Source organism: Aplysia californica, unplaced genomic scaffold, assembly GCF_000002075.1.
Source record: "Aplysia californica isolate F4 #8 unplaced genomic scaffold, AplCal3.0 scaffold00007, whole genome shotgun sequence".
NCBI classification, from domain to species: Eukaryota; Metazoa; Mollusca; class Gastropoda; order Aplysiida; family Aplysiidae; genus Aplysia; species Aplysia californica.
The window spans coordinates 1862830-1886986 of record NW_004797277.1 but is presented as its reverse complement, the minus strand read 5'-3'; the positions used below and the strand labels follow the sequence as shown (position 1 = coordinate 1886986).

The 24157-nt window shown below is 37.8% G+C and overlaps 3 protein-coding genes across 4 annotated transcripts in view; 2 read left to right on the top strand and 1 right to left on the bottom strand.

The window, feature by feature from the left end:
* Positions 1 to 5144, top strand: part of LOC101863632 (stomatin-like protein 2, mitochondrial) — a 23662-nt gene extending 18518 nt beyond the window's left edge. Inside the window, exons 10-11 of the mRNA XM_005089579.3 lie at positions 1340 to 1468; positions 3329 to 5144. Of these exons, the coding sequence (XP_005089636.1) occupies positions 1340 to 1468; positions 3329 to 3421 (222 nt within the window). The 3' untranslated portion in view covers positions 3422 to 5144. The remainder of the gene's footprint in view (positions 1 to 1339; positions 1469 to 3328) is intronic.
* Positions 5145 to 6891: 1747 nt separating this feature from the next.
* The window catches only part of LOC101863396 (2-hydroxyacyl-CoA lyase 1), a 36048-nt gene continuing 18782 nt past the window's right edge, over positions 6892 to 24157 (bottom strand). For both annotated transcript variants that reach the window (XM_013081587.2, XM_005089578.3), the window contains 12 exons: positions 20718 to 20812; positions 19769 to 19881; positions 19216 to 19351; positions 18653 to 18758; positions 17196 to 17279; positions 16000 to 16107; positions 15613 to 15666; positions 14453 to 14553; positions 13396 to 13554; positions 11720 to 11827; positions 9309 to 9495; positions 6892 to 8706 (listed from right to left, as the gene is read on the bottom strand). In XM_013081587.2, the coding sequence (XP_012937041.1) occupies positions 8674 to 8706; positions 9309 to 9495; positions 11720 to 11827; positions 13396 to 13554; positions 14453 to 14553; positions 15613 to 15666; positions 16000 to 16107; positions 17196 to 17279; positions 18653 to 18758; positions 19216 to 19351; positions 19769 to 19881; positions 20718 to 20812 (1284 nt within the window). In that variant the 3' untranslated portion in view covers positions 6892 to 8673. The remainder of the gene's footprint in view (positions 8707 to 9308; positions 9496 to 11719; positions 11828 to 13395; positions 13555 to 14452; positions 14554 to 15612; positions 15667 to 15999; positions 16108 to 17195; positions 17280 to 18652; positions 18759 to 19215; positions 19352 to 19768; positions 19882 to 20717; positions 20813 to 24157) is intronic.
* Positions 23502 to 24157, top strand: part of LOC101863153 — a 10034-nt gene continuing 9378 nt past the window's right edge. Inside the window, exon 1 of the mRNA XM_005089577.3 lies at positions 23502 to 23632. The gene's annotated coding sequence lies outside the window, so the exon portion shown is untranslated. The remainder of the gene's footprint in view (positions 23633 to 24157) is intronic.

Here is a 24157-nt window from a genome sequence, read left to right as displayed (position 1 = left end):
TGTTATTTTCGTTCCATATGATATATTATGTAGGCCTAATGATAATATATGTTAATGATGGCGCAAAGGAACTCCCTTTTTCGAACTGGTGTGGGACTTGATTTGCTGGGTAGTAATTTTTTTTTCCAGGTAGTAAATTTTTTCAGCAAATATTGCTGGACACCCTGAATCAATCAGTGGCTTTTTTTAACACCAACATATTTGTTGTTGATGCTCGTGTAAGAGATGTGTCTTAATGCCGAAGTCAGGAGAGGTCAGACAGGCAGCTAAGACATGTTCGACTATGGGTGTATGTGTCAGTGCACAGGAACGGGAACAGAAGCTTGATGTCAGGAGTGGAATATCAGTGCAGAGATGCTGTCACTACACAGCCATAAATTTTTTCACCAGCTACTGAACAATGATTGACATAACTCTTGATCTGCATAATGAGTTGTACGTCTGTCTGTGGACCCAAACATTGCTGTTTGCTTGGCCCTTCTCTGGACCTTGTTCTGCAAGCAGTACTTCATATAATACATATATATATATATATATATATATTTGGCACTGACTTGTGTTAGTTCGAATCTGCCTTTTTAAAATAGTCCTGTCACAAAAGCTCACATTGCTTTCAATGAACACTTAGATTCGGTGAATTTGTTTGCCTGGCCTGACTTCATTGTATCTGAGTTTCATTGCACTTCTTTTTGGGGGGGGGGGGGTTGTTGTCTTTCCTGAACTTTTAATTCTCGTACGTTTAACTTCCTCGCACAGAACTTATTTTATTTTTAAGAATGTAGACAAATGCTTGTGTGTCAATATTACACAGAAAATTCTGATGCGATGTGAAAAAGTGATAGTTGATTAAAGTGTTTTAAAAAAAGGAAGGGTCTTCCCAAGGTGACTGAGAAATCGTATTAAGTGCTGCAATTTTTTCACGTGCACTGTTCAGTTTTCTTGGAATTCCAGGTCCGCAGGATTTTTACTGCTTGAGAGGAAACTTTAACAGAAGTCTTTGTATAATTCCTTAAGTTGTACTGTTTTTTGTAGGTAAATGTTTAGTTCTCGTTAAGTATGACGCTGTGATGCTTCTCCCTCTGAGACTAGTGAGACCTAACATTGACAACAAACGTAATGGAATACCACAGCAATTACACTAAACCTGCCTTCATCACTGCATGGCTTGGACAGAAGGGCAAGAGCCTAGCTGTTGCTGAAGAAGAAGAAGAAGACTCTTTATGTAATCTTTTCTAGGTTTGGGCACACAATGTATTTTTTTTTCATAAAAAGAGATTCTACTCACTGACCATTAGTCTTGGCATGAGTTATTCAATTTTCACCTTTTCTTTCACACCAGAATGGCATGAATGCAGTATCGATGAATATAGCAGAACAGTACGTGTCAGCGTTTGGGAACCTGGCCAAAGAGGGCAATACTGTGGTTCTCCCCATGAACAGTGGTGATGTATCTGGAGCGGTGACCCAGGTGAGAATCTGAATATTTTTTATTTTGAAGAATTTGACAGTTTTATGTGCTGTGATATTTGTATGGAACTTGTTTTGCATGACATTTCTTAATGTAATATATTGTATGTCTGAGCATGAATTGTTTGGTTGGGTGAAGCATTATGTGAATCTCATATGTTGTTGTGAGTTTCTGATTTGTGAGCATTAATTTTGGAATCCACAAAATGTCTTAGAAGAGTAAAGATTCACTTCTTCAACAGCAATGTAGAGACCCCCCGGGGCAGTGCCACTGACTGTAGTGTCTTTAGGCCATTCCCAAAGGGGGGACATTTCTCGTTCAAGCACAGTAGAATTGTAAATGGGCTTATTCATCATGTCACGCTCATTAACTGTGCCTGATCTACAACAAGGAACTGCTGCTTTTTCTTTCCTAATCCTTACTATTGTCATTTTCCTCTTCTTCTTTTGTATGTTTGTCACTCTCTTGTGACCCGCTATTTTTCGGGGTGCCTTGATAGTCGAAGCAGACCTTGTGCTGTTAAAGCTAGAGAGGTGAGCAGAGTAAGTCTGATTCCCTGTAAAGACTTCTCTGTTGACACCCACCCCTTGGTGCTCATATGACCTTATGCAGTTGTGAGGGCCGTAAAACCCTCTACTAAAAAAAAAAAAAAGGCAATGTAGAGGGAATTTTTGTCCATGGATTGGAGACCTGGCAGAAAAGGAACAATTTAATACCTTGATACACAATGAATGTTTTCAATTAATAAATCATTTGCTGTGGTACATGGTCCATAAAACTTGTCTTCTAAAGGTGTTCACTGGCAGGGCTTAACGATGCTCCCCTCACTTTTGTGGACAAGTTGCAAGTCTCTATTCTTAGTGATGTTACACTTAAAAATACTTAAGTAAGCCCTCAAGGTTGTTTTTGGGATGGTGTCAATATTTTTGGAGTTTTTAACTCTTTTATCTCCGGCAAGCCGCTCCAAACGCCTTGCAGTTGGAACTGCTGTGCCGGTGAGCCACTGACGGTGGCTCGGGCACATTCCTTTCCGACAACTTCGACGTTAAATTGCTAAACATATTTCTTTTACCAGAAGTTCATTCATTAGATGAAGTACTATCATAATAGGCTCTCTAGTTTTGATTTAATGACCAGTTTAGTGACGTTTTCGTCATTTTTAGATTTAGTACCACAAAAGGGCCCTGACGTAGTGGGTTTACCCCCCTCGGAGATAAAGAGGTAATGTCTTGAAAATGGTGCATTGCCTGTTTGAGCAAATTCAATTTCTGAAATCAGGGGATCAAGATGTGAAACGTGTTTGTATAGGTGCAATTTATCTTTTAAGGAAACCACAGTAATTGTTAACCATCACTTCTTTCATTTCGTTATCTTAGTTGTAAAAGTGAATTTCCTTTCTAATAGCCAAATGCAGAAAACACAGTGGGTCAAATCCACCAACAGTTACCATTCATTTGTAAACCATACCAACAAATGGTACACGGTTAAAGGAAAGGCCTGGGGATGAATGTTATAAGGATGACAGCTATATCTGCCGTAAGGTGATCAGTAACACAGGGGCATCACTCTCCTTTGGAAAGGGGGAAATATGTTCTAAAAGAACTGTTATTTCCAGAATATTCTGAATAGCAAAGTAGTGACGTTGGGACCATCCTGCATGTAACTTTACTTTATCATCCCAGCGTAGACTCAGGGGAGTGTGCAGGAGTGTAAATCTTGCATTTGATCTGTGGGGTCTGTAGACTTAGGGTTCAGGGCTCAAGGGGTTTCATGTAAAAAGTCATATGTAAAAATGTTGATACCTCTTGAGTCTTTGTTTTTTTTTCTGATTTTTTTATTCATGTGACTTTATTATTTCAGGCCATGACAATGTACCAGGCATTATCAAAAGACACAAGTAAGCAGCTCGGCATCAAAGAGTTACCAAAGAGGACAGACAATGAGAAGTCATAGCCTGAGAACACTGAGATTAGTTTCAAATTGTTCTTAAATGGTACACAAAAAATGTTTTGCACTCTGATGTCTACTTGAGTATATGGAGCAGGTTGCATTTGTTTTTGCCTGAAACTTCATATTTCCTGCTCCATTGTTATATATTTAACTAACAACTTGGTTCATTGATTTGTTAGAGTCATTTTTATACAGAATTACAGCATAGTAGTGGAGGTTATCAGAGTAAAAAGTGAGTGTTCAGTTTTGTCCCATTCCAAATTGCCAGCTGTAGGCTTCTTCTTTTTTCTTCTCGATCACACCTTACTTGAAGTCCGGTTTCTATCATATAATGGGCCATCCTGCTCAGTTCTTCTGTTAGTTTGTATAAGCTTACCCTGTAGAGTTAATGGGGTTGGCTATGTTTCCTGGCTCAGGGCTCTATGTGTCTTGCACTGCTGGAGAGTATGTTCTAAAGTTTGGTCTGCTTCTCCACACTGGCATTTTGGTGATTGCACTTCATTAAAACATTTGTACATGTGTTGTCCGAGTCTTGTGTGTTGTGATTTTAGTCTGAAGATAATGCCAGCAGTACTGTCCAGTTATCTGCGTTTGTGAACAATGTTTGTTAAAAAAAAGTGTGTTTTGATCTGTTGGCGTTTTGTGGCTGTGGTGATGCATTAGTATTTCACTGGTCAAGATAGTACACATTTTGTTTTTCGTATAACAAGGGGAGAAGGGTATCAGAAGGCATTGTTACTAAACTCCTTTGACTGGTTTGGCCAAGATATTTGATCGTCTGAAAATTAATGAGAGAATAAAATGAAATTGTCTTTGCCAGTGACCCTATGGGTGTTGGAGAAAACTGATTTGGTGAGGAAGGCATGTCGATTCATTTGCTATCGCTAGTTCACTTTTGTCTGTCTGCATTAAAAAAATTCCAGCTTATTTATAAATTTACCTATGCCCACGAAACTTTGTATGGCCCTTCTGCAGGCCAACGACTAAACAAAAATATTTTAAAACAAAATCTTGATCCTGGAATAAAAAAGTTTATTTGGGCCCTGTATTGAAAACCACTCTTTGGGTGTATACATGAGGATCACGAAAATAAATGTCTTACAGTAATCTTGCCTACAAACTGCTCGTTTTGAGACAGTGGCACTAACCTGTCCCCTCAATTCAGTGTAAGCTTGTAGATTTCATCCCACCACTATCCAGGCGTCTCTAGGCAAGTCGAGAGAAAATTTCATACTCCGCCACTTAAATTTTGTTTCTTTGGCATTCTTGAAATAGTTTAAAGGGTGGTGTTGAGAAAAATATATCAACTTTAAAAGTGTTTTAGGTTTATGCTGTAAATCCTCTATAATTTGTTTTTACCTGCTTCAGCCCTACATTTTTAAAAAATGTGTCGGAACCTTAGTTTGTAGTGACCTTTATAAATGGGTTATTAGATTCTTTTGGTCATCATCCAACTTTTAAACCCATTAAGATTCTTTTGGTCATCATCCAACTTTTAAACCCATATATATGCAAAGATCGGAGAAAATTAAACAGAGTATTTAATTTTGCCTTGTTTTAACCGGTCGGACGAAAGTGAACAAGCTGTAACAGGCTTATTTATTTGATTTGCAACAATTTGTTGGTCAATTCTAATGAAGTACTGAGAATAGAGTTTTGATTCTGTTTCATGAGTAAATGTAATTTAACATGTTTGGATTTATAAAAAATAAACAAAGACAAATTTTTGCTGGTTTATGTTCTTTTCATGCTACTACTAACCCTTACACTATAATGGTATGAAAATATTGCAAAAGTTTCTTGGGAGCTTAGTTGTCTGTCTGTATTGGGATACTTGAAGTTTGAATTTTTAAGGAAGCATATCAACACCGGTTTTTGTAACAGTACTTCGGAAAAGCAAGGTTATTTTTTTTTTTTGGTAAGTGTTTTACGGCGCTTGCAACTGCATAAAGTCTTATGAGCGCAGGGGACACATTAAACATTTTCAGTTGGTTGAAAATTTTGAATTTTGCTGGGGTGGTGGCCGAAGCCTACTCTTATCGGTTTTAGAACACCAAAGTTAAGTACTTTAACGTGCGCAACTTGCACACGGGACCTCCTAGATTTTTCGCCCTTGTCCGAGAAGGCTAAGTGTTGATCTTTCCTACCAGAAGATCAGGGGTGTGGCTGAAAGACAAGACAACAGAAAGGAGCCAAAGAGTAGCAGCAAAAAGGCTGCAGAAAGAGTCAGGAGCTCAGAGGAGGGGGCAAAAGAGGCGAGGGGTGGGGGCAGAAAGTGGAGACGAAAGCAAATGACAGAACATTGCTAGAGAGCAGGAAAGAAGGTGACAGGAGACAATTTTAGAGAAGGAAATTTTTCTGTCGCTACCTGGATTCGAACCCGGGACCTTTGAATTAGAGGCGAACACCTCTAGGCCATGAGAGCCCCCAAAGCAAAGTGCTAGATCGTGCCAAATGGAGGATCCAACCACAAAGCTTGCTCAGAGTCCGTGGTAGTTCTGAGAAGCTCTAAAAATAAAACGAAGACCAGTACCTTAGGGGAAAACAACTGGTGGTCCACTTTCTTCTAATGTTCGAATTGCCGGTGGTAGGAGAGCTCCAGTGGTAGAAATAGTGAGACCATAACACATTAGAGAGCAGGGTCTTCAAAAGTAAGTACATATGCATAGACCAATTTACCCAAGTTTTTTGCCTTTGCTTTTAAATAAAAGGAATGTTCGACCTAATGACCCGAGGAGAAAAAACATTTTTTGTCGACTAAAACACTCACATCTAAAGGTCGCTACACATGTTCATTCCAACCTGGCGGTTTTAACCGGAGTTGAACCCACCGTGCAAAACCGCCGTTCGACGGGTCGGTGCACCATCCACATCATATGCTGTTTAACCGCAGCTCCAGTCAAATTTTAAAATGGCGGAGTGTGCTGACAATCACTGCACATCGTGACACCAAGGCCAGCCTGTACCAAGCCCCTTCAGAGAATGCATTATTATGAGGGAATTTTAAAAATCTATTTATTTATTTTTAAAAATCCACAAATTCTGCTCCGATCTTGCCTTAAAATTGGGTCACTCATTTAAAAAATGTAATCAGATTTTATGTGCGGTAAATCATTTTGAAGATATTGGCAGTGACAAGATAAGCCAACTAAGCCTGTGACGTCACACAAAGGCTGTCGTCGACGGAACACGCTGAACTGTAGTCAGATAATCCAAACATGTTGAAACCGCTGGTTCGGCCTCCCGGTTCAACTTTTGCTTGCAGTTTTTCATCCACATCTGTGGTTCTGCTGCCAGGTTTGCCTTTCCCTTCCGAACCGGCAGTTTGGAACGTACATGTGTAGCCGCCTTTGATTGAAACTTTTCTTTGGGACGTAGCATTCTAAGTTTTCCACATAGCCTTCTACTAGTATGAATTCTATGCTATAACTTAATAAGTGAACACCATATAAAATTAAACATGACTACATGACTTTCTCCACCTTTGTCATTTTATTAATCTGACATGACCAAAATCATGATTTTTAAAAAATCTGCTTAATCAGAATGAAATGTACATGCATTTTCATTATGCATATTCGAACATTTATACATGTAGGTAAAAACAGTAAAATATAATTGCAAATTGGCATAAAATATAAAATAACAGTTATAGTAGTTTTGAGTGGAAAAAACCCAAACAATTCAGTGACTTAGTATGCTACCTTAATGGCTGGCGACACAGTTATTCCACAAGCTTTACAGACTGGAAATGGAAAAGGGAACAAAACTGTCTTCAAAAATCGTTTTACATTAAGAACATGGGAAAAACATAACACTAATACATTTAGTACCCTTGGTTTAGGAAAACAAAACCCTGCACTGCTTTGACTCGACCCAATTCAATTTGTTTGTGAGAACAATCTCTTGACAAACCTGAGGTCTATATATATCTCCCTTGATCTCTCCTTTTCCCATGAAATCTATTAAAATATACTCAGTCACAAAAAATTCAGTGACAGTGAAACTGAAGAGTAAATTTTATATTCACTGCACGACCATAGTAATTTCACTCCAAAATCAAAAAGTGGAACTGCAATTTAAGAAGCTAGCTGATTCAAAAATAATTTTGTTTTCTGAAGGCTTCATGACATTCTGCAATCACCTCATATTATTTCCTGCAGATCTGATTATACTACTGTAAAAAAAAGGTCAAAACTCATTTACATAATGAGACAATGACCTCACTGAGCAATATGAAACCCACCACAGTAATAAGAAAGAAGAGTCGTGTATGAAAACTGTTTCACGTAACATCTTACATGGAATAACATATGCATGTAATATACTGCTACAGATCCATCTATTTCTCTCATAACTGATACTGTTGATAATGCTACTAAATCATGTCTCTGGTTTAGTCTCTGGAAATGTCAAATGACGACAATAAAGTCAGCACATCATGAAAATAAAACATATTTAAGAAAAATTTGCACTTATTTGTACATAATATCACATATGGCAATGTATACTTTTACTCAATAAAGAAAACATGGTATGTTAAGATAAAAGTTGAAACAGGTCATTTGTCAAGGATAATTTACAAAAGCGCATTTTAAACTCTCCTTTAGCTAATCTTCAAATTATTTTGTTGTTTGTGGCTATTTCCTCCAGTCAATTTGTTTACACTTAAGGCCAGACAGAGCGAGGCTATATTTATGTTGACATAAAAGTATGCTTTGTTTAATACACTCTTGTTCTCACCTTGTGTATTGTTATGCTTGCAACTAATAGATTTAGCGTTACTGATCCCACAACTAGAACTAATAGATCTGTGTATCACTTTAAGTAGACTTGGAAGAAGAAAGATATTTTGATTCCTACTTTCACCCAACTCCAACTTCCAACGGTTCATCGCCTGAACTACAGCCCCTATCCAATGGTCTAGAAGCTTCAAGTGTGTTTTGTGGGATGCTGTGGAAGATTTAGTTTTCTAGTTCACTATCAGACCTTTTCCACAAATAAATGATCCTGTACCAACATTCAATGTTCAATTCTGAGCTAAGAAAAGTCAAGTTTGAATTCAGTTTTTGCATCCTTGAATATATTCTGGAAATTATAATGGTGTCTTCCCGACATGTTAAAAAAGGTAACACATCAAATTTCCTGAGTTCCAGATTGAGAGAAAATCAGTTTCCGTAATCTTCTGTTCTGATCAGGTTGAGCTTGCAAAATTTTTCCACATTGTCAGCATCAGGTGACCACTTGGCTTTCAGTTACAAATTTGATTTAGTCAGCCAGAAGAATTCCTGAAGAAAAAAAAAGACAGGATAAAACAATGTACATTTGTTTTTACTGAGTGACAGCTTTGTCACTTTAGAGGAAGAAAAAAACAAGGTGAAGGTCACTGGCTCCAATAATGCTTGCATGTGGTCAACATAATAAGGCTTACTAAACAGATATATATATGGGAATGTTCTGTGTCTGAAAGGTGTAACAGTACAGTAGACTTATAATAAAAAGCCCAAACACTAAAAAGAGATACTACCAAAAAAGAAGAAGAAGATCTTTCATACAACATTCTTTAAAAGAGAGTATCTATTCAATTATGTGACACAAAAGAGATTAGATATCCATGACAAAAATAACCATTCATCTCACATTTCTTACCATGTATGTAGCAGGTTCATTTCATTTGTATGAACTCTGGTCAACCTTGGTAAACAATTATGCTAAATACAATTATCCATGTGGGATTTAAAAATTCTTTGTTCTCCTACATAGCCTCACTAATATATTTTGTTTCAAAGGGTTGGAAAACAAATGTTGACAAAAAAAATATATATACATAATACAGTAATCATAATGTCTTTTTGAACATATATCCAGCTACCACTCAATATTTACGTACCTGGGTTTTACGTTGTGACATTGGGTCAATCATGACGTTGATGATGGAGGCATTTTTTGTATCACGTACTGCGGCCTCCATACTTTTCTTCAACTCACTCTTCGTCCTGGCAAAGTAACCTTTGCCCCCAAAGGCTTCAATAAGTTTTTCATAGCGGGTATTGGGTTGAAGGGCAGTCGGCGGCACCCTGTAATGAAACAAGAAATTTTTTTTAATCAGTTGAGAAATATAATGTGTTAGCTGATCGATTACGACACTAGACATTACAAAAACTCTAACAAACTGCCTGGGAAAAAGAGAAAAGATATAGCATAGCGAAACGAAAGACGTTTTTCAAAGGAAAGTACCAACCTGAGTTATCAAAACCATTCGGTTCTGTCTAGATTGCTGGCATTGGGACTTTCCCCTCTGTCTTTGTGCATGCTTTGGAGGTTTCCTTTCTCTACACTTCTATTTTTCTTCAAATGCATATCAAAATTGGATAAGTGCACTCCTGTAATTATAACTAAATGGAAGTTTTGATATGAAACCTTTAAGGGAAGACCCGGGTCGGCGACACCAGAAATTATTGTTAAAATTTTTCAAACCATCCAACTTTTGATTTTTGCTGAAAAACATGATTTGACATCTGTTCTATAGGGTCACAATGACGAAACGGACTAAAATGAACTAAAAGGGCGTTTGACACATTAGCCTAAGGGCCTAGATGGGAAGTCCACTGTTAGATCCTAAGCAAGGGGAAGGAACCCACCTCCCGTGAATACAAGCGTTAAAAAACACATTTCAAAAATACTAAACAAATTCCAAAATTCCGGAAAAAATAAAAGTTAAACAGAAAACTGAAAGTAGTTTCAGAAAAATATAACTTTACGTTTGCGCAAACTGTTGGAAATGCTCCAACTTAAGTTCAATCAGGGTGTCCGACCAGTCACTCTCACTCTCAGCCTCGCAGTCCGGCCCTAGATCTAAATTCTAGATTCTCTATGTCTGATCAATCTGAATTGCCCCAAACTCTTGCTACAATGTTGTCATCAAAATCTGAGCCATCTGATTTGTCATATGCTTGTTTTTGCTCAAATTCATCGTTATTTCCGTTTTCGAACTCAATTGTGTCGCTTTTCAACAAGTCGAGACACTTCCGAAGTGTCGATAACGGGATTGCACTTCTATCAGCCCTTATACTAAAACTACTGGCCCGAAAAATTTTGTTTCGGTATCAAACGAAAGAAGAAACTTTTTGCAATAACTCTGCAAATCAAAATCTTGGCCCCAGAGTCTCGTCAAGGCGAGACTTCGTTTCTAAAGACGTAAGGTTGGCGCGGGCGGTTCCGGGCGAGTCAGAGAGGAGCGCGTAAGGGAATTCTCGGGCTAGTTAGGGTGTAATGTGTTAAAAAGTGCAAATTGCACTAAAGATCCTTTTAAAAATCCCGGTTTTCCCTGTTTTTCTCAAAATCTACTTTTTGACATAGGTGACCTTCTTGGTGTAAGGAGTTTTCAAAAACTACTGAAGCTAAAAGCTTCAAATTTGGTGTACATGTGCTTTAAGATATATTCTGGGGATTTATGTGAAGGAATTGGAAAATATTAGTAAGTTGTGGAAATATTCAAGTTTTTTGTAATATGTACCCCAAAATTTCATCAAAAGACTCTCAGGGGTCCACTGAACTTTAGGTTCACTTTTTATTTTTAAAGGTAGGTCAAAATCCTCAAACAGATCCACAGTCCATATAGGTTTGTACTTGTGAGCCAAATTTCAGGCTGATATTTCAATATTTACTATGAAATTCTTCTACACTAAGAAACTGGTTTGAAAATCCAAGATGGCCGCCACGGAGACCCATTTTTCGGAAAAAATCAACAAATTCACGCTTAGTACATCCTATTTACCTATGAATTTCTTGCACAATTACATGAAAGTGAATAAAAATCATTCGTTTATAAAATTTTTCCAGGAGTATACGTTTCCCCTTAATACTTGAGCAATATCACTTCCAGCCAATTTTCCCTGTTAAAGTCCAGACACTGGTAGAGGGAAGCTAGCTCATATTCTTCTTTGTAATAACCTTTATTTGGAATACCCTGTCCATCTTCTTTACCAACTCAAAACTTTGACAACTCTCCAACCCATGACAAAGAATAATTTGAAAAAAGCCTCAACGTACAAAATCATGGCTCTCTGAAAGAGGGACATGAGCCTAGCTACTGCTGGATTACTACCAACTAAATCAGCAGCACAGTACCATTCCAAATCAGACTTGAGAGGGATAATGCAACTTCGTGAAGTGCATGGCCCAGGGGTATGCTTCTCTATCCTCCACTGTCTATAAAGTGACAGGAAATTTGACAAATATAATAAATTTATTGAAAGTTAGGAGCAGCACATACACATTTTTCTTGCTCACAAAACTTACGTCAGCAAGAGATCACCACTCTGCTCTGCATTCTCCCACATTTCATCCTTGAGACCAAATGTGATCCCATTATTGTTGAAGATGACAATTATCACAGGAAGTCTGTACCTGAATCAAAATTGAAATGTGAGTTTCAATGACAGACAAATGATTTTTGTGGAATTGGCAAAAGCAAGGAAAAAAATATTTTTCATTAAAATAAATGGTAGAAAGAAATTTGAAAATGCTTAGCATCATTCAAGAATTAAGTACGGTTGGTGATTTCCAAGTGAGCAATGTCAATTCAGAAAAATAAACATCTTTTACAACTCTGGCCCCACGGAAAATTACATTTTAAAAATTGAAAAATTGCAAAAAATGGCAAGGTACACTGCCTAAAAATTGCAAAAAAACTGCAACCTTCCCATCCCAGGCGCATTAAAATGGGCTTATAATTTTCAGTTTTAAAAGCATGACAATTTGAGAAGCATAAAAGCAGAACAGCCTTTTAACAAATCATGATGCACAATACAAACTTTATAACAACATTTACTAGTAACAACACATGAGTGGGTTAACAATAAGTTATTGACCAAATATAATATAATGCCACGTGACACAAAAAACGGAACCCTCGGCTTTCGTAACAACTTTCAAATGAATGCATAAAATTTGACCAAATTTAGTACATACTGGTACTTGGTTCATGCAAAGATCTAGAAGTGTATGAAGTTTCATGAGGTTTAGTCAAAGAACAAAAATTTGACGTGAGATTTACGAAACAACCTCTAAAAATACAAAATATGCTCCAATAAATTCTGATTCTGTTTCATTTTCCTCTTGAAACCTGTAATCTGTATTTAGATCTATTTAAGATATTTTCTGTTTTAAAACCTGTATGATAAGTTAAATCGTAAAATACAGCATTTTTCCATAAACAATAATAATAATAATGTAGATAATTTCTATAGCGCCCACTCCCGTGTGAAGACAGCTCTAGGCACTTTACATAAATGCATCATGTACAAACAATTTTCGCCCACGCACGCTTGCATGCACACACACACACACACACACTACACACACTCTCACGCACACCTTACATGCACACTCACGCACACCTTACATGCACACCACACACACCTACTTGCTTATCACAAGCGCACGCTTACACACATTAGATCTATGTCTGATTTGTGGCACTTGCCTGTTCTTTGTCGAGTCATGTTTGTATTCTGGCCTGAATTTCTGGATATAGCTTTTAGAGTAAACTAGAGCTGGGCCGATACCAGGATTTACTTATCGACTCCGTACTCTCACCATTTCATATTAAAAATTCTATTAAAATTAAAGCGTTGTTTTATTTTTGCCTAAAATTGCAAGAAATTACGAAAATTGCAAAAAATTGCGGGTTTATTGCGGAACTTGACGATAGGGCCGCAAGACCGCGATTTCTTGGATGAATACTTATAACAAGATAGTCAAGATGGAAGAAGTTTCATGGATGATGGTAAGAATGACCTTCTATATCTTTCTTTGTTACAAATCAGAAGCCTAGGACTTTTATTTCTGACTGATATTTTTATTTGAGGTTACAAGGGATGTTTACTGTCCAAAAAGATGAACAATGAATTCTTAGAACACAGCCTGACTTTCATTTCTCATCATAATCATATGGTTTGCAAAAATCCTCTTACCTGGCCATAGTTTCAATCTCCATGCCAGAGAAGCCAAAGGCACTGTCACCCTCCACACAGACGACCCGCTTGTTCGGCTGGTAGTCTCGGCACCAGATGGCGGCTGCCAGGGCAAACCCCAGACCAACACCCATTGTACCAAATGTGCCTGCATCTAGTCTGAAAGAAAAAGTAACCAACATGTTTTCTTACTTCAGTGTTATCATCAGTATGAAGAAATATTTTTTTATATCTTTGATCAGTTTTCATCCATCGTTAAGTTTTAGTAAGGTTTTGCCGCGTTCCTAACTGCATAAGGTCATATGAGCGTCAAGGAGTGGATGTCAACAGAGAAGTCCAAACGGGGAATCAGGCTTACTCTGCTCACCTCTCTAGCCTCAACAGCACAAAGTCTGCTTTGACTATCCTATCAAGGCACCCTGGAAGTAGCAGTTCACAAGAGAGTGATAAACATACAAAAGAAGTAGAGGAAAAATGACGATAGTAAGGATGAGGATAGAAAAAGCAGCAGTTCCCCCTATGTTGTTCCAGCACAGTATGAGCATGACATTGATAAATCAGCCCATTTACAATTCTACTGTGCATAAGAACATGTTAATATCTCCTCTTTTTGAATATGAAAGTAGGTAAAAGTGGAATTTTGTCAATGCAACACATTAAGTAAGTACAACCAATTTCATGAAAAATATCAGATCTCAGGAGAATGGGTCATGGATGATCCAGTCATTATATCATATAGAATAAGTGGCAAAATGATAGAGCTGAAAAAAGTTTAACGAAAAACAAAGGACACAACACTTTGTACAAATTGAGATATTAATAGGAAATGATCATGTTGGCCTTACGACTGTCCATCAAATTACCGTTATGCTACACTGTAAGAGAAATTTTGCTAAATATAAATTTACAGTACACATGAACAATAGGGCAAAATTTTATCCATCTTTTCCTTTTTTCACTTAGAACCTCATTCGGCTGTCGCCTTATAAGTCAATGTAAGGAATCTAATAAAGCAAGGGTTACAGTTGGCTACAGAACAGCGCATGTATTATGTCACCTGTGTCGCGGGAGGAGGTTGGGCAACATAGTCCTGCCAATGTCCATTGTGTTGGATCCTTCATTGACAATCAGGCTGTTTTGAGGAATAGCACTCTGAACCTGTTGATACACCAAAATGTGACTTAACTGCAATTTCATAAGCAGTAAATCATTTGGGATACAGAGAAGCACATCAAATGATACCTGCAAAGTACATGAAAGACAGACAGATGGAAACAAATAACCAAGCCAAGGTAAAGAAATAGAATCTATGAGTGCTGTCCTCCAACCTCTTGCCTGGCATGAAATCAAATCAGTTCAAAATTGCTACTTAATCGTTACCGTATGTCTGTATTTTTTACGCAGCGGGTACGTTGAGTACCAATTTTGGAACAGTTATCATACTCGTAACCGAGAGCATTCCAAACTTTTTCCAAGATAGTAACCATTAAATAGAGAATGGAGAGCTGTTTTGAGAAGGAAGGGTGAGTAAACTGGAAGTATTACTTAGATTACGTGAATTATGTTGGAGTTTGGCTTTACGCTCAGCACGCAAACCACGCAAACCTGCTACACGCTCAGCATGCAACCCTACTACACCCATAGCAGCTTCCCCAGCATTAGATAGCCGGACCCTCAGATAGCAAAACATGTGTGTGCTAAAAATAAAAATCGCATCATCATGACCCAGCGTGCTCGCTTTGCGTGTATGTTGGCCTATGGTCTGCAGTTTTTCCCAGTATGTGCCATTATTGGTACATGACATACGAATAGGGGGTAGGGTAGAAAACGGTAATCAATTTCAAAACTTGAGATCAAAACTTCTAATGAATAAAATGCCCTGTTCCATATTTTGTAAATAGCGTATGGTAAAGGTAAATCATTATGAACAATGTAAATAGTAAAATATACAAACTGATTCTTAAATATCCTCAAGCACTTACAAAATCACTTATTTGTATTCATACAGCAGATCCAAAATAATGAACAGAAGTTCCTGCTTCCCTCAACAAATTAGCATTCTTTCCAACAAAGAGACGCTCCTATCAAACCTTCCGTATAAAACTAAGACAAGATAAAACTTGCATCAATTTCCTACTGCTAACGAGAGTTTAATACTTGCCCACATCTGAGATGACAATACAATTTAATGTAAGCTACTTATGTGAGAAAATTTACCTCTGAATATGCAGCATAGTAGTTCATAGGAACTGTAACATCTTGACTCATGGCCTGGAGAAAAGATGAGTAAAGTATATTCATATAGAGCTATCCACATATATGTTGATGTCTTCAAAGGTCTTCTCATATATAGGTCTAGGATTAAAAAAAGGTTACATCACAAGATCAGGTGAACATCTTGAACATTTCATTAAAATAGAAAAAAAATCCACAATTAATTAAAGTAGTAAAGCTAACATCTCAAATTATAATCTTTATTTTTGAAGTTGTCTGAATATTTGATATCACTTCAAAGCAAATATCAGTATGTTCTGTTGGAACATACTTAGGGCAGCAACAGTCCACAGACAAAGAACATTTTACTTCCATCAATGGGAGGATTACCTGAACATTTTTCTGGTTTGCTTCAATTTTCCCTTTCAAAGTGTTCCACCAAGGTGCTTTCTGATTGAATTTGAACTGTCCTGGCCTTCTGTGAAGTTCTTCGTTCAACTTTTTAAAAAAAGGAAACAAAATATAAGTCACGCTGTGGAGTCAAAAAAGAAATGCTTCCCTGTTCTGGTCTGTATACAACATCCTACTCATCCATCATTTAAGTCATCACAGACCAAACTTTTCTATGTTGGAAGAGGGAGGAGAGGGGAAGAGGAGGTCACCTTAAGAGGATAAAGGAAATGGATATAAGATTTAAAACTTTTCAAAGTCCATGAATGGGTCATTGCGTCGCAATAAAACCAAATTTTATTTGTCCATTCAATCAACATTGTTTCGCATAGACATTACTGGATTTGCTACCATGGGCTTTAAAGTAAGGGAATATCATTATGACTTGATCAAGGATTTCACCTTATTCTGATCCACCTTCTAAGGTTATCAAGCTGGACTACCTGAAAGGAGCAGCCTTGAACTTGGGCTGAGATGGGAGTTTTCAATGTTCCCTTCACCTTTTCCACTAGGTCCTATCTAAAATGGATGTTGATATCGCTGGTCCTACAGTTAGAACAACTTCATCTCATTTAAAGGGGCATTAAACCCATACCACATCTAATTTAGCAAAAAAAAACCCCAAAAAACCCTTATTCGCATAACATCTCGCCTCTTCCTGATTCTGGAACACCAGAATTTTAAGCAGAACGTACTGTTTTAGAATTGCATGAGTGGTAGAAACAAAGAACAATCTTTATTGATTAACATTTCAATACTTAAGTGGGATGGTTCCTGTTTATGCATTTTCCACTAAAACAAATTTTATTTGAATAAGATTCATACATCTGCCATCTCATTACACAGTAACATCACTTTTCCCTTGTATGCATTTCTTTTTTGGCTTCAATATTTGTTCGGAATCTATTTTATAACAAATCCCTTTTCTACCAGAGCTTAGAATGTTAACTCAACTGTTTACACTTTTCAATTAATTTCAGTCCACCAATTTTAAGTACATACTCATTTGCAAGACCCAGTTCAGCTTTTAATACTTAGAGAACTAGAAAACATAATGTGTCACAAAATCACTTTGCAAAAATAAAATCTGGGATAAGACACAGTGAAAGCTTGCTATATTATCATGATCAACACACCTGCTTCACAACAGAGGTGATATCTCCAGGAAGAGCAATGGCTGGCATAACATTATTCCCCATTTCCTCCAGAGAAATGTCAACCTGTGTAAGGGTAAATGAATTTGAAGAACAGAGCACAATTTTGCATCATAAAAATGAAGAAGTAAAAATAAAGTACTGAACACATGTTTCTCATTTCATGCTGATACAATTTTCCATAACTTTTACAAACTGACATTAATGCAAGTTGCACAGTTTCCAATCTCACATTGAATACTTAAACACAACATTCTGTTGCGTCAGAAGAGTACAGGAACAACTGCAGACTGAACTCTGTGATAGACTGAATACTGTGACAGATGAAGTGAGATGCTTGTCTTGTAAATAAGATAAACTGGATATGGAGATCAGACACACTGAGCATAGTTTAATATTAAGCCATACGGTAGGCTGAGCACACACTGAAAGACTGAATACAACAATAGACTAAGCAAGACTATCATAACAGACTCAGCAGCAACATGAAATAGGCAAGACAATATCTGAGCAAGGAGACAGACTGAGTAAGATGGTTGGTTAAGTCAGGTATAGTTATAGGCTAAACGAGTAAATAGAGCATGATGATGAACTGAGCATAACAACAAATTAAGTAGAATTACAGACTGAGCAAGGTAATAAACCAGGAAATAATATAATAGATGATAAACATAGGCATGATTATAGTTTTAGAACAAAGATTGATTGGGAAAGATGACTATGTATGGTAATAGATGGAGAAAGGTGAGAGACAGGATAACCCTCCTAAGGGCTCCCCAACACTGGATCCCATTTCAGTTTCGTTTTCGGCTGATTACATCTCAGACATTAAAATCGTGGTGAAGTAAACTGAGTGCCACACATTGTGTAATCGGTTTGTTTCAGACACGGAATTATAAATGTATGACACATATAGGGCTTAGTGGTAAGGGAAGGAGAGAGGGAGGGGGCAAGAGGGAGGGGGCTAGAGGGAGAGAGAGAATAACTATAAACTGGTACATAAACCATCAATGCCCAGCTCACCGTATATATCTCTTTCCATTGCTTGCTTACATACTATATATTCTATTAGAATAATTGCCCTCCGTTTTGTCATACGGAGCTTGCCGTTTTCAACTGCAGCAATGAGTGCCTCCATCTTGATTGAACAAAAATCACGCAATGCAAGGACACTCCTTTGTGCCAGAAGAGAAAAAGGAAATTCTACTGTTGCCCTTTGTGCTTTCTGCTTGATGGAAAGCAGAACCCATCTCCGCACTGAACAAGGACAGGAAACATGACCAGCGTAGCGCCAATATTGAAATCGCTCTCGTTCTTTCGGGTGATGATGTACAGAGGGTTCACCACGGTCAGCACTCGAAGGCAAAACAGAAATAGGACCCAGTGTGTCTGCACATTAGGCAGAATACCTGTATGATCTTGACTTTTGGATTAAATACCTGTATGATCTTGACTTTTGGATTAAACCTTGGCGGAGCCCCAAAGTGCAGCATCCAATTGAGTCGGGCACCAAGGAGAATGATCAGATCTGCCTCCTGGAGGGCTCTAGTGGGAACAAAGTTTGAATTCCTTTAAAACATACTTTTATCATGGAAATAGCACAATGATATTAGAAGCAGGAAGGGCATGGCATAGACAAAAAAGTCATCAGGGAGAAAATGAGGCAGATCACACGTTACATACTTTACTTTGTAAGTTTAAACAATTTGACGTGATCATCAAGACATTTCAACAAGGAGTAATTTCAGCAAACAGGAAGGACATTAGGGTCATCCCATTTTGTGGTGGTTGCAGGTGGTTTTGATGTGGTCAGTTCGTTTACCCCACCATATTATTGTTCTCCTAATAAATACTCCTTGTTGCAAAGCTGAAACAGAACGACTAGTTCTCAAAAGGGTATTAATAACTGCAACTAAGTAAGAAACATCATTGAAGTGACACCTTTCTACTAAGACAAAGCATTGTCTTCAGGACATCTAATAAGAGTCCCAAAGATACTGACCTAGATCTGGCAGCTGAGACACAGAGTTCATGTGTGTCTGGCAGGACACCTTTGCCCATGGGGGTTGGGAGAAATGGTAGCTTAGTGTCAACCACAAGGCTGTAGATCTCATCTTCTGCTTGGGCGTAGGCAGCTCCTGCAGCAGATATGGTATCCTATTAGGGACTTCTACAATGTGTGCATGACATAGATATAACTTTTTGCTTTGTATTAGTCTTTTTTATTTTTTTGAGCATGTGTCTTTGGATTACTAACACTTATTAGTCTCTCCATTTCCACAACTTTCCAATTTATCATCATAAAGTATAAAAGCACCAATATGAAAATGAAGATACACTGACTTTGGACTAATTCTCAATGTGAGCTATAAACATGTCTTCCATACATAAAGATGGTTTAAAATCTTTAACACCAAGCCCCCCCCCCTCCACTCAACAAATAAGGTCATAGATTGAACATTCAAAGTTCCATATCTTTGTTGGTTTGTTTATATAACACCATATTTCATCTTAAAGTACGTTTTCCAAAAGAGAAAGATTAACAAGTTTTCCACCTTTGCCAACAATCACAAGTGGTTTCTCAGCATATGTTATCAGATCAATTGCATCCTTGATTTTGTCAGGGTCAGCAAACACTGCGGGTGGAGGAGGACATGGGGGCAAATATCTGTGGAGAGGACACAAAGGAATGAAATAAGTAGGCCTATCATGAAGAGTGCCAGTTCACAACTCAAGTTATCACTTATACGTATAAAAGTATGATTTGTATATGTACATAGGCCCCATACATTGTTATAAATAGGTAAACATGTATGCAGAGAAGTTAGGCCTTTGTTAAGAATACAGGAAAAGGAAGTATAAATTTAAAAGAAACAGGACAAAACAAGGGAAAAGAGGCAGAACCACTAGATGAGCAGTTATGGTATAGGTTTAAAATTGATATAAACACTGTTGAGTCATTAAGAGGCAGGGCATCCGAATGTAAGATCCATCTTCATTGGGAACGAACCACCTGTGGAAGGTAGCCTTGAAAAAACACCCAAAAAATCTATGTTTGCGAAATGAGAATGTTAGAATAGGACCTTTTGCGCCAGAGTGCAGTAAGATACCAATTGAGCTGTCATATGACTTCACCAAGAGGAAGTCATTTTCTATATATCTCTTTAAAACATTTTTCAGTATAATGTGGAAAAAGATTTGAAACATTTAAGGGAAATCAAAGATGTTAATGAACAATTGGAAGTCTTGATGTTTTAAAAGGAAATACTTTCTCATTAGATATTTTTGACAATTCATTTTTCATCTCCTCAGCACAAAATGTAGATCTATGTTTTGTTGGTTTGGCTACCAATCATTGCTGAGATGCAGATAAAGACACATTTCGGCAGAAACCTAATTTTTACCAAAGTAGAAATAGAAGACTACTTTAGACAGAGCATGAACAAACTACCCCATTGTTAAGCATCGAATTCTTGAAAGAACGATTAATGGCAAGGAACAAACCTGACTTTTTCTTCCTGCACTTTGCCCATAATCATGTCTCCTGACATATCAATGTAGCATGGTCCTGGTCTGCCATAGGTGCTGGTTCGGTAAGCCTGAAGGAATACAACAAAAAAAGCGAGGTTTTTTTTCACTCTCATCAAAGAGACATTAAGTTCTATCTTATAACTGTACTATTATTACCCTTCACAAATTCGGTCACTGCTCATTTACCAGACCTGATCAAGCCGACCACTCATTGTCGAGGTGAAAAGTGGTCAACCTGGAAAGCATCTTCATATTACAATGAAAAAAAATAAAAACAAAAACAAATTATGAAATGGGAAGTCATCATTTGTACTGATCAGAACCATGCCATTTGGTTACTAGTTATTTTAAAGTAAAAAACTCGCAAAGAAATTATGAAACAAGACGAATCTATATTGTAAAATGTCCCCTTACGTCTATATTCGAATAACCGCTTTATCTGGAAACTCCAAGAAATTTATTTGGATGATTTGGAAAGATACTGATGAGGTAGGTAGGTAAGTATATATACGTATAGTAAAAAAAAGTAGGCCTATATATAAAGAAAAGTGTATATATATATATATAGGGTAGCGACATTTCGACGGCATGCCGTCTGAAAATCGTAGTTGATATTTCCACGGCATGCTGTCTGAACATCGGAAGTGATACCTATACTGTATGCCATCTTGAGTCTAAAGATCGGAATTGATATTTCGACGGCATAGGCTCTGCTTGAAGTGTATCAATGCAAGAATTGTGTTGTTTTCCAGGCGATGAGTCGGGTGATCATACCTACCCGACCCGACCCGATCCCATCCGCAAATGGGCACCCTACTGTTGGAAAAAAAACCCAGTCTTCTCTCCATTTTGCTTACACAAAATAAATTGTGCATCTCTCTCTCGTTACAATCACACAAAACATTTCATCATTGTCCATAATGCACAAAATGATAGCAAAGGATAAACATTGTTAGCTAAACATACAGGTATCTTAAATTGTATCTCTATAATAATGCGTTACTTATGGAAAAGAGATTATAGGCTTAATTATAAATAGTCTGGAGGTTCTGATTGGCTGAATTTATGTGCCGTGAAATTATCACTTCTGATTTTTTGACAGCCTGCCGTATAAACATCCACTTCCATATATATATATATGAATGTATACATGTATTTATCGGCCAGCCGCTCGACGTACTAAGCCCAAAATATTGATAAAGTGGTTTTTGCAGTTTCTTAATCTGATGTATCGGTTGCATGTGCTCAAGAAATATTCTGTGGAAATTGAAATTCTAAATGTTGGGAAAAAAATTACACTAACACCCCCCCCCCCCCCCCCCCCCCAATTGATTTGGAAACAATTTAAAAAAGAATTTAAAAATTGTTCTTTTGCTCCTGAAAAATGTCGCCATCTGGGCTTAAAACAGTTGAACAGCTTGCCGACTATGATAGATATCTCTCTCTCTCTCTCTCTCTCTCTCTCTCTCTCACACACACACACACACACACCTACACACACACCTACACACACACATACACACACAAACACACACACTCGCACACACACACACAAACATATATACATAGTCAAACCTCGTTATACCGCCTACCTTGGGAAGAGCATGAAGTTGGCGGTACAACGGGGCTGGCGGTACAACGGGGCTGGTGGTACAACGAGGTTTTCATACCTTCTGTTAAATTTAACATGTAGCACCAACAGCCCAACGTCAAAGGAACTTGTTTACCAATCACTAGTTGAAGGAATGAGTTATCACCCTTCAATCTGTCACTCAGATTTGATCGTGAGTCCTCACTGAATAAAAGCCCCACAGCCATTCATTCGCCAGCCTGTACTGTAAGTTATTTTGGGCTGATATCTGGCGACGCTTTAAAGTTTCTCCTGGCGACTAAAAATTATCTAATTCTATTTTTTAAATGTAATATTGACCAAGGCCTAAAGATAATATTAATTATAGCATTTTCAAAATCAGCATAACACGCGGGGAGCGAAATTTAATGATGAAGTACAAAGTTATTTCAATTGTACTCTTCTACATTACACATTGCATTGTGTTCGTTTGTGGCACACCACATCACGGTACATCTATCCATAATGCCTGAAATTCACAAGATAAGTGTTTGATCTAGATAAATAAAAGGCCTAGCTCGTAGAGACTTGTGTGAGAGTGTGAAATAGCCTATTGTCAAGCAACAACAGAGTGGAAGTGCCGTGGGCCTAGTGTAGCCTTGTGTGTACTGTGTAGTTCTGGTGCCCAGTTCGCTGGCGGTACAACGGGGTAAATTTACAGTAGGCCTATATATGTATACATGTATGTCATGTATATCAGACAGACAGACATCTGTCCGTATCATCTATATGTACACACACAGACACACACGTCTCCCACTAATGCTAATGCACTGTTTAATGGGTAATTCGTCAGCCTGATATTAAGACTCCTGTTACATAGAGCCCCCCCCCCCCACACACACACAACCCCCCAAACACACACACACACACACACAGATATATATGCACAAGCCCACACGTTCACACAAAACAAATCATCAGCAAACAAAAAGCAACACAGAAATAAACAAACAAAACAACAAATTACATTTAAAAGGAAGGAAAGAGCAACCATGCAAAGTCTTTATTCCTCCAAGTCTCAAGCGCAAAGTAGGATTTTCCCGATACACCTTCCGTCACTCGCACTAAATACACATGGCGGGAGTAAGGCTTAACTCAAGAACAGCTACAGTGTAACGAGTTAATGGCCACACCCTCCGCACGTAGATCGGGTAATTTATTCCTGCTTTTGATTAATATAAACCGGAACGAAAAGACGACTAAATTTGAAAAAGCAGACACATTTTTAGTGGTTTGCAAGCCATACATAGCAATGGTGGGTCTTGTTCATTAACATTAGAAACTAGATACATTAGAAACTATTGTCGGGCAATTCTGAGATTGTGTCCATGTTTCATGGCAACTCCATTTTTATAAGCATAAGTTTAACCTTTGCCCTTTCTTTTTCCCCCCTCTTCTTATTATAATAGAGCTAAGCCCGTTTGTGAGGTCAGTATACATGTTTTACACAGGTGCCCATAAAAGAATTTTTAAAAATATGATTCAGTTAAAAAATTAACACAAAGGGTAACGTCGGCATATTTTCAAAGTTCGGAAAATACCTTTTGATTTTTCAGGTCGGATGGTTTTTCCTGTAAATCGAAGCGCTCATACTAGATCTATATTTTCATTTTGCCATTAGCCATTTCCTATTTTACTGGGGACTACTTCCGTACAGCATTTGTATAGCGCACATCCCCGCTCAACAGCAGGCTCTATGCGCTTTACACTATATTATTACCCCAGCAGACCATAGAACACTCCGAAACATTCTCAGCTTCCCGGGAAGCATACAGTGCAA